Source organism: Lacerta agilis, chromosome 14 (assembly GCF_009819535.1).
Source record: "Lacerta agilis isolate rLacAgi1 chromosome 14, rLacAgi1.pri, whole genome shotgun sequence".
Classification (NCBI taxonomy): domain Eukaryota; kingdom Metazoa; phylum Chordata; class Lepidosauria; order Squamata; family Lacertidae; genus Lacerta; species Lacerta agilis.
This window is the reverse complement of record NC_046325.1, coordinates 48,535,579-48,552,152: the sequence shown is the minus strand read 5'-3', so window position 1 is coordinate 48,552,152 and position 16,574 is coordinate 48,535,579. Positions and strand designations below refer to the sequence as shown.

Here is a 16,574-nt window from a genome sequence, read left to right as displayed (position 1 = left end):
CTCACTGGAAGGACAGATCCTGAAGCTGAGGCTCCAAGACTTTGGCCACCTCATGAGAAGAGAAGACTCCCTGGAAAAGACCCTGATGTTGGGTAAGACTGAGGGCACAAGGAGAAGGGGACGACAGAGGACAAGATGGTTGGACAGTGTTCTCAAAGCTACCAACATGAGTCTGATCAAACTGCGGGAGGCAGTGAAAGACAGGCGTGCCTGGCGTGCTCTGGTCCATGGGGTTACGAAGAGTCAGACACGACTGAACAACTGAACAACAACAATTTTTTATTTTGTGATTTTATGTTGTGAACTGCCCTGAGATCTGTGGGTATAGGGTGGCATACAAATTAAATAACTATATAAAACCAAACAAAATCCTAAGGAAAAGTTTCCGGTTTCAATGTTGCAAGCACAGGGCTGCTTCAAACAAGAATAAATCATCAGGTCTCATCAATGTATGCATAGCATAATGAACAAGAGGGTAAGTCCCTGCCCTAAGGAGGTTACAATCTAAAATTCAACCTAACCGGAGACCAGAGGGGCATGGGAAGGAACACTGGAAGAAAGAGGAACAGGTGGAGAATGTGTATGTATATCATTTGATGACTACAGCGCTGAGCCTTCACACAAGCCTGTGCAAAACAATGTTAGAAACTGAGATATGAAAGCTACTGTAGGAGCTAAATGGCACCCCTTAAACCTAGATTATGGAATGTCTAGGCACAGTTTTTTATAACAAGTATGCAAAGCTGAAAATGAATGAACTGCAGTTAAAATATTATGTTCATTTTCACGTGGTCAAGTCCTTCCCCTACCCACCCCCCTAATATTCTTAAGAAGGTCTCTTATCCAGTCTTCAGAGAGTAGCTGGAAGTGGTGAGGACTTTCCTTCCACTCTGCAGTTTTAATCTGTAATCTTAGGTGCAGTACTGCGCCCAGAGCTCAGAAACTGCTTGCACTGATGAAATTCCCTGTCGCAAAATGCGCCTAGAACAATGGGAATTTTGAACACTGTGTGCAAATGATTCCTCAAAGCTGAAATATCTGGGTTGCTCGGCAAGCTGCCAAGTTTAACTTTTCAAATGGCAGGAGTTTGGCAGACAGTAATCAAATACTGAGTAAATCAAATGACATACATGGATGTGTGAACCTTTTTTAATGTGTCTTTTTAAGTGTGTGACTTTTTAACGATTAACCAAATGATCTGGCACAATTGCTTAGATATGTAAACTATGCAACATTTCAGATTAGATGGGAAAGAAGACGGAACAAAAACATACTGGGGTGAAACGGAAATAACCGAAAAGCTTGGCCGCCTCCAAGGCTTTACTTTTCTGTTCCACATAAAAGAGGGGCCTAAGATTTTAGCACTGCAGCTGTGCAAGCTCTTCTTCCCATCTTTCCCCATAATACTTTGTTTTGGTGATAGAAACTTCCTGGTACCAAAGCATTCCAGAGACGGAGAGCTCACCGCTGGCCGGTATCCCAGTGATTTATTTGTGATTAACTAAGCCCTTCTTGGTGTCCTCCCTACTGCAGGCAGGCCAATGTTACAAGTCTAAAATTAACCAGTTTCAGAGAGTCCCAGAGAGGGAGAAATGTTTTTTAAAAAGTTTCCCAACATTTCCTTGCTGGATCACATGAAAGGTCCATTGAGTCCTGCACTGTGTGCCCACCGAACGGAGGGAAGGGATTCAGCAAGCAATTATAGAATCAACAGGAAAACATCTGATTTCAACAGGTTTTGAGCCAGGGCTGTCTACAGTACAGAGCAGGTTCTAATGCAGTTGTCAATACGAGAGATATGCTGTTTCGTTTCGCCAATTAAGCCACTTATCACACTAATCTACCTAATCCCGCACTCTGTTGCCAATATCAGTGAGCCAGATGTGCGTGGAAGTCTCAAACAGAGGAGATGGCTTGTGCGCAAACTGCTTGCGCCCAGCATTTGGCCCTCAGATACACCATCTCTGAACATGGGTGATCCCATCAAACTGTTACAGCTATCATTTTACAACATCATCAAAGTTAATGGTAACTTGTTGTTTAGTCGTTTAGTCGTGTCCGACTCTTCGTGACCCCATGGACCAGAGCACGCCAGGCACTCCTGCCTTCCACTGCCTCCCGCAGTTTGGTCAGACTCATGTTGGTAGCTTTGAGAACACTGTCCAACCATCTCGTCCTCTGTCATCCCCTTCTCCTTGTGCCCTCCATCTTTCCCAGCATCAGGGTCTTTTCCATGGAGTCTTCTCTTCTCATGAGGTGGCCAAAGTACTGGAGCCTCAGCTTCAGGATCTGTCTTTCCAGTGAGCACTCAGGGCTGATTTCTTTAAGGATGGGTAGGTTTGATCTTCTTGCAGTCCATGGAACTACCCCCAACTACCCCCCTCCCAATGCCCAACTTGGGGTAGTGAATTCCCTAAGCTTCAAAAATGAATCGTGTGGACCTTATAGGAATATCACTTTTTTCAACATTAACTCTCCCAACACAGATATTTTAAATATTGCAGGCTCAGGCAGTCTGCAGACAGCACACTCTAGTAGTATGTCAATGAATGGCAGCCTGGAACTGTGGCAGAAATGGCACTGGGTAGGCTCAACACAGTGAAGGGGGTGGGTCTCCTATAAGGGGCTTGAGGGGAGGATTGGCCCTGGCATGCCCCAAGCTTGGGTTGGGTCTCTGCCTGGCTGGAATCCTCTCCCCAGTCTCCCAGTGAGACTTTGCCAGCTTGGCTTGCACCACAACAGGGGTCAGCACTGGGCAGTTCCCTCAGAATGGGTTTACTGTGGTGCAGCCTCACTGAATCCCATTCCACCAGTATGGGGCGAGTGGAATGATGAACTGTTCCTACTCCGAATGCTGCAGCTAATGAAGATTTGGCCTGATTTCATCCCAACACCCAGTGTCCTGTTGTGGTCACTTGCTTCTGTTGGGGGATTAAAAATGTGCCTGCCTGGGCAAGTTCTCTTACTGTTCCTCTCTTCCGACACCTTACCTTACACCAAGCCTTTGAGTGCTTTGCTGGAGCATGCCTTTCTCATTTAGAATAATCTTGGTTTCACGTAAAGCTTGAGGGGGAACTTACGACTCCAAATTTCATTGCTTGCAAGGCCTGTAGAACCCCTTACAATCTTTTAAGGGTTTGCAGCTATGAAACAAAGGCAGCAGGGAAATAAAAGGACCGAGGTCAGCAAAAGTCAAATGCACAGGTAAGGGACTTATCCAGGCTGCCATTTTATTGCACGAACATGAAATTGTTCCCAAGTTATTGCAAAGTGAGATCCAAATATCTGGTGCAGTTATTGAAGAGAATAACTGACAAAGGGAACCTGAATTTCCCTCAAGTACTCCAAATGCAGTATTTTGTTGCTGGGATAATTGAATTTCAGTGTGCTTGTGGCAACTGTGTTATGTGATACACCATCTCTGAACATGGGAGAGTCCATCAGGGATAATTATAAGCATGTATTGATTGATCCCATTAGATGGCAGATGAGCACCCAGTGCTGTAACACGGCTGATGCTGGACATGCAGATCAGTTTGGATGGGTGACTGATGTATAAGCTTTCAAAGTAAAAGCAGGACTCAAGTTAATGTCATCCATATCATCAGAAGTGACACACAATCTCTCCTGTGCTTCAAACTGTAAAAGTTTTACCAATATCTTAAACTCAAGTGCAGCAGTGCCTGTGAACAAGCAAGTAGTACAAAACATCAGTAAAGGGACCCCTGCCCAGTCACATACAACTTTGGGGTTGCGGTGCTCATATCGCGTTACTGGCTGAGGGAGCCGGCATACAGCTTCCAGGTCATGTGGCCAGCATGACTAAGCCGCTTCTGGCGAACCAGAGCAGGGCACGGAAATGCCGTTTACCTTCCCGCCGGAGCAGTACCTATTTATCTACTTGCACTTTGACATGCTTTCAAACTGCTAGGTGGGCAGGAGCTGGGACCTAACAACGGGAGCTCACCCATCATGGGGATTCGCCTTGCTGGTTTGCACACCTTATTCAGCTGTTCTTGTTGGTAACATTTTAATTCTTTGGAGGCACAGTCTTCCTCTGCTCAACATGGGAGCGGACATTTCTCCCTTTATGTCTTTTTTTTTTTTAAGAGAACTCTTCTACCTCTGCAGGTCCCATGGATTAACATGGGACAGACTATTGCCCATTGGATTGGGTCCAGCACTAGCACTGTAAGAAAAACGATGTGTCTCACCTCCTCAAAAGCTGTTCCTTTTTATTTTGAATTGAAACAGTTCAATAAAGTAACTTGCCTTCCAAATAATTAATGTAATATTTCCTCATAGAACCAGTGAATGGCAGCAGGATTTATCAATTTTATTGTGTAACAAGGGTCATTTACCATGTTTCTCACAGTGCATCTGGTCCTCCACCCAGGCCATGCATAACACCTTTCTGAGGCAGCAGCTGTCCACATGCAAGATGCTGACTCCACCACAATGTCTCCACCCCATAGTTTCCTCTGGTATTCCCCGTTCCACTGCCTGGAAAGTAATAAGTGGGAAACATTTCACAATCATCAAGATTGTGCTGAGAACATCCATTATTGCACTAGTGCTGCAGAGGGCCTGGACCTAACTCCATCTCTAAAGGTCGGGACAGGGAGAGAGAGAAACAAGTAGTGATGGATGACCATTCTCTGAGTCTTGACTAGCAGGTTGTGTGGGAAGGGCAGAAGAAGAAGCCTCATTAAGGTTAGACAGATTTTTGAGCAGAAGCAAGAGAAGATGAAAAGCCAGAACGTGCATCTCTCTCAAAAAAGATAGTCAGCCTACTAACTAGCTGGAAACAACATGTTAAGCTTCCTTTTCTTTTGAGTAGGGCTGCCAGCTTTTGATTTGAACAATACTACCTGTCTAGGTACATAAAATGCAAGCAAAATCATGACAAAACCAAGCAGAACCTGGGAATGGTGGGTGTCACAGCCTATGGGGTTATGGGCACAGTCTGGGGTTATGGGCACAGAATCTGGAATCTGCTGGGTTTTCCAAATGCAAAACTAGTACCTAAAGGGAAACAATGAAACCAGTACCTAAATGGAACAATCTCCTTTGGTGGATCTCCTTTGGAATGGAATTCTACAACGGGGGCACCACTACAGAGAAGGTCCTCTCTCTGGCAGTAACCTACATAACCTCTGCAGGGAAAGTCACCTAAAGAGCCCCTCTGATGATTTCAGCAGCTGGGTGGGGTTACATGGAAGTAGGCAGTTCTTCAGGGACCTGGCCCTAGACCATTTGGGGAGGGGTGGGGAATCTGTGACCCACCCAATGTTGTTGGACGAGAACTCCCATCAGTCACAGCAAGCAAACACAGCCAATGGTCAGGGGTGATGTGCATTATATAATACAACAGTATCTTGAGGGCCACAGGTTCCTCACCCCCATTTAGGGAATGAAAGGTCAGAAGCAGCACTTTGAATTGTGCACAGAAACAAACAGAAAGCCAATTAAGCTCTTTCAGCATAGGCTTAAAATGAGCCCATTATCTGCTTTCAACAGCTTGACTATGTTCTCTATAAGTTAACGTTTCATTAAAAGACACGCCAACCCCATATATCACACTTTACAGCAATGAAGCCTGTATGTTACTAAAGCATGGAAAACTGGGGTCCCATCATTCCTTTTTTAGGTCAGGATGCTGCTGACGGGGGTGTCATCTGGGAAGCAAGATATTACAGCAATACCTCCGCGAACTTCCGCCTCATCTAGTGTCCATTCCGGTGAACGTCTGCGGCAAATCAGGAAGTACCAGAACGGGTTACTTCCGGGTTTGCCACTCGCTCATGCGAAGTGCTAAATCGCACTTCGCGCATGCGCAGAAGCGCAAACAGCTCTGTGCACATGCACAGAAGCGGCGCTTTGCCCTGCGTCCTTTTTGGCTAGTGGCCAGGGCTCCAGAACGGATCCTGGCCACAAAACAAGGTACAACTGTATACCCCAGATCTCTAGACACCTTCTCCCAACGACTTCATTAGGATGTGTAAACATCTTTTTGGACAGAGCAGATCCTGTGAGAGCACCACAGTATAAATGCCAAGGCACTTGACAGATAAGAATGGAACCACTGGAAGAGAGCTTTTCACTCCACTCCACATCCCAGCTGGTGATCGAACACAGGCTCACACTTTGTGGACTCTCAACTCCCATTAGTCCCAGGCAACATGTCCAATGGCCAATTGGGGGTGACGGGAGTCACAGCCTCCAATATCCAGAGTGCATCACATGGGCTACACCTGATCTAAAGTATATTCCAATGCCTCATCAACTGGCGAGAGAACCTTAGAAAAAGTTACAGAACATTATTCTCATGCAGGCACAAGACTAGGCAAAGGAAAATAATCCTACAGAAGATCACCATAAGGATTTTTGCAAAGGCCTGGCTCTCTCCAAAGGAATAGCCCTCTCTTGTCTACTCACACAATGACACTGTCCAGTCCAGACTTGTTAACAACTATCTCATAAAAGTTGTAAGTTTGGATTTATAAAATCAGAAGGTGAAAAGGTTACTTGCTCTCTCATTCTGACTCAGTCACAGATTACTCTGTACAGGGGGAAATGGTACACTTGCTGAGTCAATTTATAAATATTCTGGCTGAATCCTTGCATTTGATCTTGTTTGGGGCTTCAGATAAGGCATTATCACTAAAGCTTCTCTTAGTACAATTATATTGCAGTGGTGATGGTACCAAGATACACTTTCCTAGGAAGTAACTCGCATTCTTCACCTTCACACCTCACAGCTCTCCTTTACATACAGGGGGAGAAACAGGTCCCCCCATCCCATAATCAAGCTAGCATTGTAGCCTAGACATGAGCACAGAGAACTTTCGTGACCTTTAGATTACTCACATCCCCTATAAACTATCTCTGCCAATGGGGCAGTGTTGGTAGCAGAGAGATAAAGATCACCCACTTTCCCCTACTCACAAACCAACCAGCACATCTGACCAAATCAAAACACTGAAAATAGTGAGGGCAGCACAGCAGTTTAGACATGTTTTCAACATCAACAAAAAATATATGGAAAAGTTCCTGATTTCACATTTCTATTTAAATTATTTAGACTTTCTAACATATATGCACCACAATGTCACAACCTTATCACAATTTTCGCACTGTTGCACATAATGAAAAATCGTGACCATTTTCCCTTATACTCTTTCCCAACCCTATTTCAGCGGCATAGCAACAGACTTTCACTTGCAGAGACTTCTCCCCCCCCCCCTCCTCTCTGCAGCCTGCACTGTAGCCCCCAAATCTGCTCTGGAGCTTTGGGGGACTCTCCATGCTGGAAAGCATGGAAAGCTGCAGGGGGAGGGAGCTCCTGTCACACCCCACTGACACAACACCGAATCTCACCCAGGGTCTTGCAAACAGCACAAGGAATGGCTCCGGAAATAAAGACCAGAAGCTTTTTAAGGCTGTTATGCTTGTGGCTGTCTATTTATTAACTTTCTGGAGGTAAGCTTATGGTTTCCAGAAGGATCCCCCAAAGTAACAAACAAAAAAGCTCACTGGCTTTGATGAAGAATTCCTTTATTATCCACAAGGTTCTTTATAGTTTAGATAAGTCTAAACAAACAGAAGCTTTTGGCATCTGCAAAATCATTTTGCTCTCCAGAGATAAAGCCCACATCCTCTTTGGAAATCCCCATGCAAGTTCGAACAATTTTTCTCCAAGGGATAGACAGCAGTTTTCGAAAGTGTGCACGGAAACTTAACAAGCTCCCCAACCATAACAGCAGTGCCTATCCCAAAACAGATTTTGCCCTACAACGGGAATTTCAAATTATTTACTTAGGTGAATGCCAAAAGAATTTTGTTTGCAGTCAGGAACTGCCTGTTTTACCTCACATCCAAGATGTCAAACTTCGTTAACCACTTGATGTGTTGCATCATATGTAAGAACGTGAGAAAAGTCTGCAGGATCAGGCCAAGGGCCCATTGAGCACCCCATTCCCACAGAGGCCCCCCAGATGCCCACACAAAGCCCACAAGCAGCGCTCTCCCCACTTGCGATTCCCAGCAAATGGTATTCAGAGGCATACTGCTTCTGGGGAGAGCGCACAGCCATCATGGCTAGCAGCTACTGGTAGCCTCCATCGCCATTAATTGGTCTAATCCTTTCTTAAAGACATCCATCACTACCTCTTGCAGGAGTGAATTCCATATACTATGCACCGTGTGAAGAAGTTCTTCCTTTTGTCTTCCAACGTTCAGCTTCACTGTAGGCCCACTTGTGTTATGGGAGAGGGAGAAAAGCTGTTTACTGTTCACCTTCTCCATACCTTGCAAAAATTTATACACCTCTATTTCCCACCAGGCTTTTTAGTATTTTTAACAGTTTAAAGCTGCAGTAGCAACTATTATTAGCAATTTAGAGTACCTTTCTCAGAGCATCTTTCTCAGGGCGTTTTTATATTCTGAATGGGGGTTTAGTTCATATTTTACCTTCTGTTTAAATTGGAAGTTTGTTGTCAGTGTTGATTAATGTATTTTTTAAAACTGGCCTTTGCAGGGCTATATGCTGTGTTTTAATTGTGGTGTTAGGCAACAGTTTCATTTAATAAATAATAATAGCAGCAGCGACAGAAGCAGCAGCAGTAGCAAAACAGCAAACAGTCCTCAGGAGACATGCAAATCCAATGGCTGAGCTCAGCGCCCAGGGACTACGGCAGCAGCTATCCAAACAAATAAAAGGTTTTCTGGGCTCTTGTAGGAGGGACACGATGAGAATTCCTGAAAGCAGCAGAAACATTCCAATATTTTCTTTTTTTTACCCGTGCTCCCCTGCCCCCATTGATGCATTTTATTCTGTAAAAGATTCTTCAGGATTAGGGATTTAGTGGTGAAAACTGTAACACTTTTGAAAGTGTTACAGATTAGTGAAAAAGTTGTCCAAATTTACCCAGAACACCTTTACAAAAGAATAAAAAGTCAAGATTAGTTGCAATAAGGTGGGAGGGGAGACGTTTAAAAATAGTGATGAGAAGGGGGCTGTGCATTTGGTATGGCGCAAAGATGCCAACAAGGGGAGAGAGCTGTATGAAGGGGCGAGTTTGGCAAAGGCAGAGCTTTTGCACTTTCAGTCGTGTGTGATCTGACGCAGCTGCAACAGAAATGCTGAAATACAATTTCGTGGGCATGCAAACAAAGCAAAGGCCATGCTGGAGAAGTACTGCAGAAGTGTCATGCTGCTAAGAGATAATAACAGAGAGGGACACCATAAGACATGTCTCTGGTTTTAAAGGAAATGCCTGGACAGTCTTAACATTTCTTTCGTGACCATTAGGAATCATATCAGCTTAAAAGTGAGGCTGGGTGGGCAAGACTGCAGAACGTGTTTCTACCTGTCTCACCTGTGCTATCAAGGACTTCCCTGATCCTTAGCAATTGATCCTAACAGCTGTTGAGACATCTGAGAGGACATGCCACTTAATCACTAAAATGCACAACCCTCCCACAAAGCGGTGGGGGGAGGGCCTACCTCTCATCCTGCAACTTTTACAGTCACATCCTCCTGGTATAAATCCTCTAGCTGAAATAACTACAGTTCATTGTTAAGTAGGGGAGGTGTCCCAAAATGAGAAATTTCTGAAGTGTTGTCATTTGTGACTACTGTATTTTTATGCCTCAGACTTGTTAATCTCCCTTTTCATGTGTTTACCACTGCAAATACTTATGTAGCCGCAGTTCTGAAGCAACTCTTTCTCTTAGTTCTAAGGGGATCTGAACTCACAACATCCAAAACCTACAACACAAAACATAAGACCCTATTTAAAATTTCACAGCATGAATTTTTAACAGCCCCATTAACTGCGGTGCTGCAAAATGTGGGGTTTTCGCTGCAAAACAACTGCAATAGTTGGGCACAGGTTTAGAGAGGATCCCAAATTTTGGGGCTTATGGTTAATTTTCCTCTTTTTAACCTCTTTCCCAACAGCTGGGGTTGGATACTAAAGGTACAGCCAGCATTGTTTGCAAAGGATAGCTAAAAACTGGAAAACTGAAGAATTACCAACAGTGGAAGATTGGCAGATGAAGTTGATTGAATATATGGAACTCGCAGAACTGACCGCGAAACTGCGAGACCAGAGGGAAGAAACGGTGCAGGAGGATTGGAAGAAATTTAAAGACTATTTGAAACGACGTGAAAAGATAGACATTTGAATTTAAAATCAGAAGGACATTAAAGGCTACAGTATTGTCAGATGTTAGTTTAAGATAGGATATAAGAAGTAGTTAGAAATATTGTATGTTTATTTTTAATAGGATTAAGATTAGAGTTATAATTATTGGTTATAAAGATCAAGATTAGATGAGAACGAGGATTATACAATGTTACAAAGTTACTAAAGAAGATTAGAAATGAACGCAGAAGAGAGGATGTGAGGAGGTCCCAATATAATGTTATGAATAAGATAAGGATAGCTAGATTTGTGTATTTTTGTAGTTTTGTAGTTTGTTGTTGTTGTTGCATTTTGTATTGTTTGTTTTATTGGTAAAATTTAATAAATTCCTTATAAAAAAGCATTGTTTGCAAAGGCCACTTTGACCTTCAAAGGAGACGGATGTAGGATGGTCACCTATGTAAAAATAAAGGGGGTCAGATTTAAGGTAGCCCATTGGCACCAGCTTTATAGCTCAACACCTGTTAATATGAGGACTACTGGTATGGGGACACGGGTAGCACTGTGGGTTAAACCACAAAGCCTAGGGCTTACCGATCAGAAGGTCGGCGGTTCGAATCCCTGCGACGGGGTGAGCTCCCATTGCTCTGTCCCAGCACCTGCCAACCTAGCAGTTCGAAAGCATGAAGTGCAAGTAGATGAATAGGTACTGCTCCGGCAGGAAGGTAAACGGCGTTTCCATGCGCTGCTCTGGTTCGCCAGAAGCGGCTTAGTCATGCTGGCCACATGACCTAGAAGCTGTACACCGGCTCCCTCGGCCTATATGAGTGCCGCAACCCCAGAGTCGGACATGACTGGACCTAACGGTCAGGGGTCCCTTTACCTTTACTGGTAGGTTATCACATAAATACAGAAATGAACATTCTTGTCTTGTATTGCCCCCAAAGCATGACATGCTATAAAAACAGATATACTCTCAGCCCTGAAGGCTTTAGGGAATTTTAAGTCATTTTAGTCTCAGCACACCTTTCTTGCAACTTTTTTTGACTGATGAATTTCACTTTAAAGGAAAATACTGCAGAACAAAATATTTTTTTTTTTTACAAAGAATTTATTAGTTTTCCACATAATACAAACAAAACAAAACAACAATACAACAACAAATACAACAAAACAAACACCAATATTTCTTATTCATCTTAAAAAAAAATTTTCTTGTTTCAAATCTTACTAAATGACTTCCCCCGTCCTCTCTCCTTTGTTTCCAATTCCAATCCACTTTGATAACTTCTCATCTTTAAATTTAGAATCATCAAAATTATCTAAACAAACTTCTTAATATTCAATTATTACATATAATGTTCATAATAACAAACAAACTTCTTAATTTTGATTTTTAACTTCATGATATAACCTATTACTTCTTAGCTCCAATCTTACATCTAACTTCTCATATACAAATTTAAAATCATCAAAATTATCTAAACAAACTTCTTAATGTTCAATTATTACATATAATGTTCATAATAACAAACAAACTTCTTAATTTTTATTTTTAACTTCATGATATAACCTATTACTTCTTAGCTCCAATCTTACATCTTATTTTCTTAAACTGCTGCTAATAAACATGTCCAATATCTCTTCACTAGTTCAAAATCTTAAACTCTTAACACACTGACTTCAGGGTACCATGGTGAGCCGTCCTGTTTATATTTTAAATAATCTCACCCTATCCCTCTTCTAACCATTTTCCTTCGCAATCTCGGGGTCGCTTCCCCGACATTTCTCCATCTTTTTACCACAACATTACCCAGAATGTCCTCTTTTCCTTTGAAACCAACAGACCAGACACAGTCCATAAATATCCTTGCAGGGGGCTCCAGGAAACTCATATCTTCATCTTCCAGCATCTCCATTTCACAGTTGCATTCATCTTGAAATTGTAGTTTCACAAGTCTTTTGCCCATCATTTCCGGGCTCCCACCCCAGAAATTGGATATAAATTGTATTCCAACCCTAGGTCTCTCACACCAATAGGGTCTTTCAGCTTCTTGGAGTTGCGCAGTCACTGTACTTTGTTTCTCAAAAATTTCCTCAAGTTCCCCAGCAAGATTTTTTTCTAATTTAGCAAAGGTCTTTCCTGTAATATATAACTTTTCCTCAAGATCCTGGTTCAGCAAAATTAATTTCTGGCTTAACAGTTCTAATTTCAAAAGAATAATCCTTTGTTCATGAGTCAATTCAGAGTCTAACGCCAGTTTAAAAACGAAACCAAGCATGGTAGAAGTAGGCATAGGGTATCAAGTTTCAGTACTTTTCCATCTTCAACTATAATTTTCAGCCGCCATTTTCCCCCGGGTCAGGGTAAAAAGAATGCAGTCCATCATTTTCCAAAAAGAGATATTTCCGAACTCTTAATTCCCCCAACGGGGATTCAACCAGTCTCACTTGTTAAAAGTTCCATAGAAACTTTGTATCCACTACTGCAGCAGCAGCTCACAACAATGTTATCTTCTCCGATCAGCAAAGGGAGGAGGAACGGGCTCCTTTTTTACGATCCTCCTGGAGTGCCAAATGCCATAAATTTTAAAGCCAATTAACTTCGTACTCATGGCCTCCAGTTTCCTTCTTTTAAATGCAAAACAGGTAGAACGACGCGCTCATGCAGGCGGCAGCCGCCGCATCGCCGCCCGGTTGGGGCAATGCCTCCACAGCCCGACGCTGTGGACTCTTCACTCCTTTTCCCCTTTTACAAGGGGATCGGGAGAAGAGTTCAGCGCCATAGTGGGCTCGCTGGAGAGCCCAAGCCGTGGGACGCTCTTCCCACGGCTTATCGGAGCCCCGCTGTGCGGTAGCAGGGCTCCAACCCCCGGGCTGGCCTGGGTCGCCTCGCTACCGAAGCAACCCACGACCGCCCAGCATGGCGTCCTCGCCGGAAGCCCCAATACTGCAGAACAAAATAAAGGCTAAACAGCCAGCGGTTTTTGTCTAGACAATGAGCCCCTGGATCTCTGGAAGGTGAGCAAAGAATGCTTTGGTTGAAGGCATGCTTTTAAAGGAGGTCTCAAAATATTGTTTCATTGAAATGGCTTACAGCAGCAAAGAACTCTGAGAGCATAAGAATTTGCTGACTCTGTATTGATAATACCAAATGCTCTTGCAGCACTGTTCAAAGGAGAACACAAGTTTGCCTTAGGTTGCAGCATGGTTGAAGTTATGCAGGCGTGGACTTGACCAATACCCCAACTGTGAACTTTCTTTCTTCTGTCACTTGCAAGGGGATTATTACCTTCAAGGAAATGTGAGTGAGCCTTACACAGACAGACAATGCCTCTTTTACTATTTGTACCCTGTGGCTGTATAAATGAATGCAGTGTAAGATGAGTTACCTGTGCTAGGGATGAGCAGCAGTATCTAGCAAGCCATGCTTTAAGTAGGAATTGTCAGCACTGCAAAGTTGCAGGCTGGCAGCCAATCCCGGAGGGGATGCTACACAGCAGTTGCATGCCATCCATGCACTTTTGTGTCTATTTCTGATCTGCAAGCTGCAATGTGGCAAGACACGGCAGTGCAGATTAGTGTGAAGTGACTGCTGTGGCCATCAGCCAACCTCTCTCAGCTATTGGGCACACTTTAGTACTTTGTAGAAATGCTGTGGGCACAGGGCACCAGTTAAAAAATGGCTGCAGTGGGAGCACGGCACAAGATGAAAAGGTCTGGCACATCTAAAATAGAGACAGGCCCACAAAACAGTCTGGGCATGCTCCCCATCAAAGATAGCTCAAAGGACTAAACCTTAATTATTAAATTGCCAGCAGGAATAAAGAGGCATTGCTTTAGGGGATTTTACTAAAGGTAAAAGAAAGAGCCATTGCCTCTTTATTCCAATGTCAGCACCAGGGGATCCTCTCTGAGGCAAGCATTCCACAGCCAAGGTACCCCCACCATGAAGGTCTTCTCCCTCGCAGTCTCATTCCATCGTGCAGGGAGGGGGGGAACCTAGAGAAGCACCTCCAGTGGAAATATTGAGGTCTTGGACAAGCCCATGGGCGTTAAAGGTTAATAACAACACTTTGAATCGGAATCCAGAAAAGGAATGGAAGCCAGAGCAGATGACAAATCATTGTTGTGATGTGCAGAGTGTAAGGAAAGCCACTCTGTGAATGCTCAGAGGTGCTATTACTTATGACTTCATATCAGTTTCTTAAATGATCCTAATGGAGGAGTCACTGGAAGGACAGATCCTGAAGCTGAGGCTCCAATACTTTGGCCACCTCAGGAGAAGAGAAGACTCCCTGGAAAAGACCCTGGTGTTGGGAAAGATGGAGGGCACAAGGAGTAAGGGGATGACAGAGGACGAGATGGTTGGACAGTGTTCTCGAAGCTACTAACATGAGTCTGACCAAACTGTGGGAGGCAGCGGAGGATAGGGGTGCCTGGCGTGCTCTGGTCCATGGGGTCACAAAGAGTCGGACATGACTAAACGACAACAATGGAGGAGTCGGATTACCAGATCAAGACCTACAGAAACAACAACAACACACAACTCTTTTCCTACCTACATCAATGCAATCCCTCCCCACCCCCACTTTCAAAATTAATCTAAGCAGCCTTAGGCAATAGTTGAAAGCTTGGGCTGCCAGGAGGCTGAATTCTATGCCCAACATGACAAAGTCCACAGAGGGGCACTTCAGTCACTAAAACACAGAACACACAATCCGCTGCAACAGACAGTAGGCACTGCAGTTTGTGATGCAGTGCTAAATCTTTTAAAGTCAGAATCCTAGCACATACTATTTTAAAAAAATATGTGTGTGCTTCCTAAAACAAAATCTTCTCTATTTAATATCTTGTCCAGTTTTAAAATATCTGATGCATTAACATCACAGATATCTTAATCTAAAAGTGTCCAAAACGTTGCCATCAGCTGTAACTTGAAAGCAATCAATACAAGAACAAAGAACAAAAGTCACCCAAAGAAAAGTCTCTAATTTCAAATATTTCGAAAAAGTGGAATAAAATACGAGACCAAGATCTTCTTAACTTGCAGAAGATTACAAAGGCATTTCTGTTATTTTGCTTTCCACCTCCTTGTAGGATTGTCTCAGTGAACTAACTCCTATTGCAAGCAAAGCAGACATTCTTACATAAAAGCTGCTGCCTGTGAATTTGTGCCTAAGAACAAATTCCGTGTCTTACACAAAAAGGAATAAAGCAGATTATTTTGCCCAACAACAAAAGGAAGAATTCTATTTAGCAACCACCATGTTTGCAGGCAAGAAACCAGAAAAAAGTTCCTGAAATTTCAACAGGTTTTCTCTACTCCAGTGAGGGCACTAACTCATTACCAAAATATGAGCCCTCTTTATTTAGCAAAGTAGATTTGTTTTATTTGAACACAACATGCAAACTATAAATGTTGCTTTAAAAAAAAGCCCCCATGAAACATTTTAATTAAATTTACAAATAATTACCAATAAAACTATTCTTGGATACAGCTCATTTAAAAAAAAATACAAAAAAGGATTTCTGCTGTCTTGTGAGTTTGGGGTCTCCCCCCCCCCCCCACTGCATTCGACATACCTTTATGCTCAGATAATTATCACTTCTTGTCTTTGGAGCTGCAGCCTGGTGATTCATAATGACACCCCCTCTCTTTGGATTTCAATACAAAAAAGTAGTCCATAAAATCAACTGTGTCGAGACAATGAAGACTGTAACTCAAGCCCATGCCCTTCCAATAATTTCACTTGACGTGTCTGCCAGATCCCTGTCACCCTCTTTTGCATGTGAATTTTACATACTCCCTAAATGTTCTCAGGAAGCTTTCTGCGCTGCCAGTTGCACACATCAAGACCGTGAGAACGGACTGGAGAGTTCACTGCTAAGCAGCCCAGGACTGCTCTCCCATTGCTTTATTATGCATACTGATGTAACTTCCTCTGTCCAAGGGGGGAGAGCGAGAGGGAGCGACCAAGGCTACCTCCCAGGCAAGAACAAAGCAGCTGGGGGGGGGGGATCACCTCCACTTCTCACTTTGCAAGCGAAACATCGGGTACAAACCCAGCTAGAAGCTGGAAGTTTCAAAACTTCCTCCCTATAGGGAGTGCAGATTCCCACCATATTTTGTGGTCTAGCACAATATACAACATAACAATTTGATTTGCCATGTACAGTGACTTGCCCAAATCATCAAGGTTAAAAGGAAGCACATTCAAAGTGTCTGCTTGCTTGCTTGCTAGATTGTTTTATTTCCTTATTTTGTATATTGCCCTTCGGCCATCTTAGGGCAGTTCGCAACATAAAAATACAATATAAAAACAACAACAACAACAACAACACAACAACAACAAACCTCCCCCCACCCCCTCCCACAAACACATTTAAAAGGGTTGTTTTGTGGGGACTGTATTAGCATGT

The 16,574-nt window shown here is 43.3% G+C and overlaps 1 protein-coding gene across 3 annotated transcripts in view; it reads right to left on the bottom strand.

Moving 5' to 3' along the window:
* Window positions 1-16,011, bottom strand: part of PLEKHG4B (pleckstrin homology and RhoGEF domain containing G4B) — a 69,779-nt gene extending 53,768 nt beyond the window's left edge. For 2 of the 3 annotated variants that reach the window (XM_033168871.1, XM_033168873.1), the window contains exon 1: window positions 15,738-16,010. In XM_033168871.1, the coding sequence (XP_033024762.1) occupies window positions 15,738-15,794 (57 nt within the window). In that variant the 5' untranslated portion in view covers window positions 15,795-16,010. Of the gene's footprint in view, window positions 1-15,737 lie in introns of all 3 variants that reach the window. The other variant, XM_033168874.1, reaches the window with a different exon arrangement.
* Window positions 16,012-16,574: the final 563 nt, after the last annotated feature.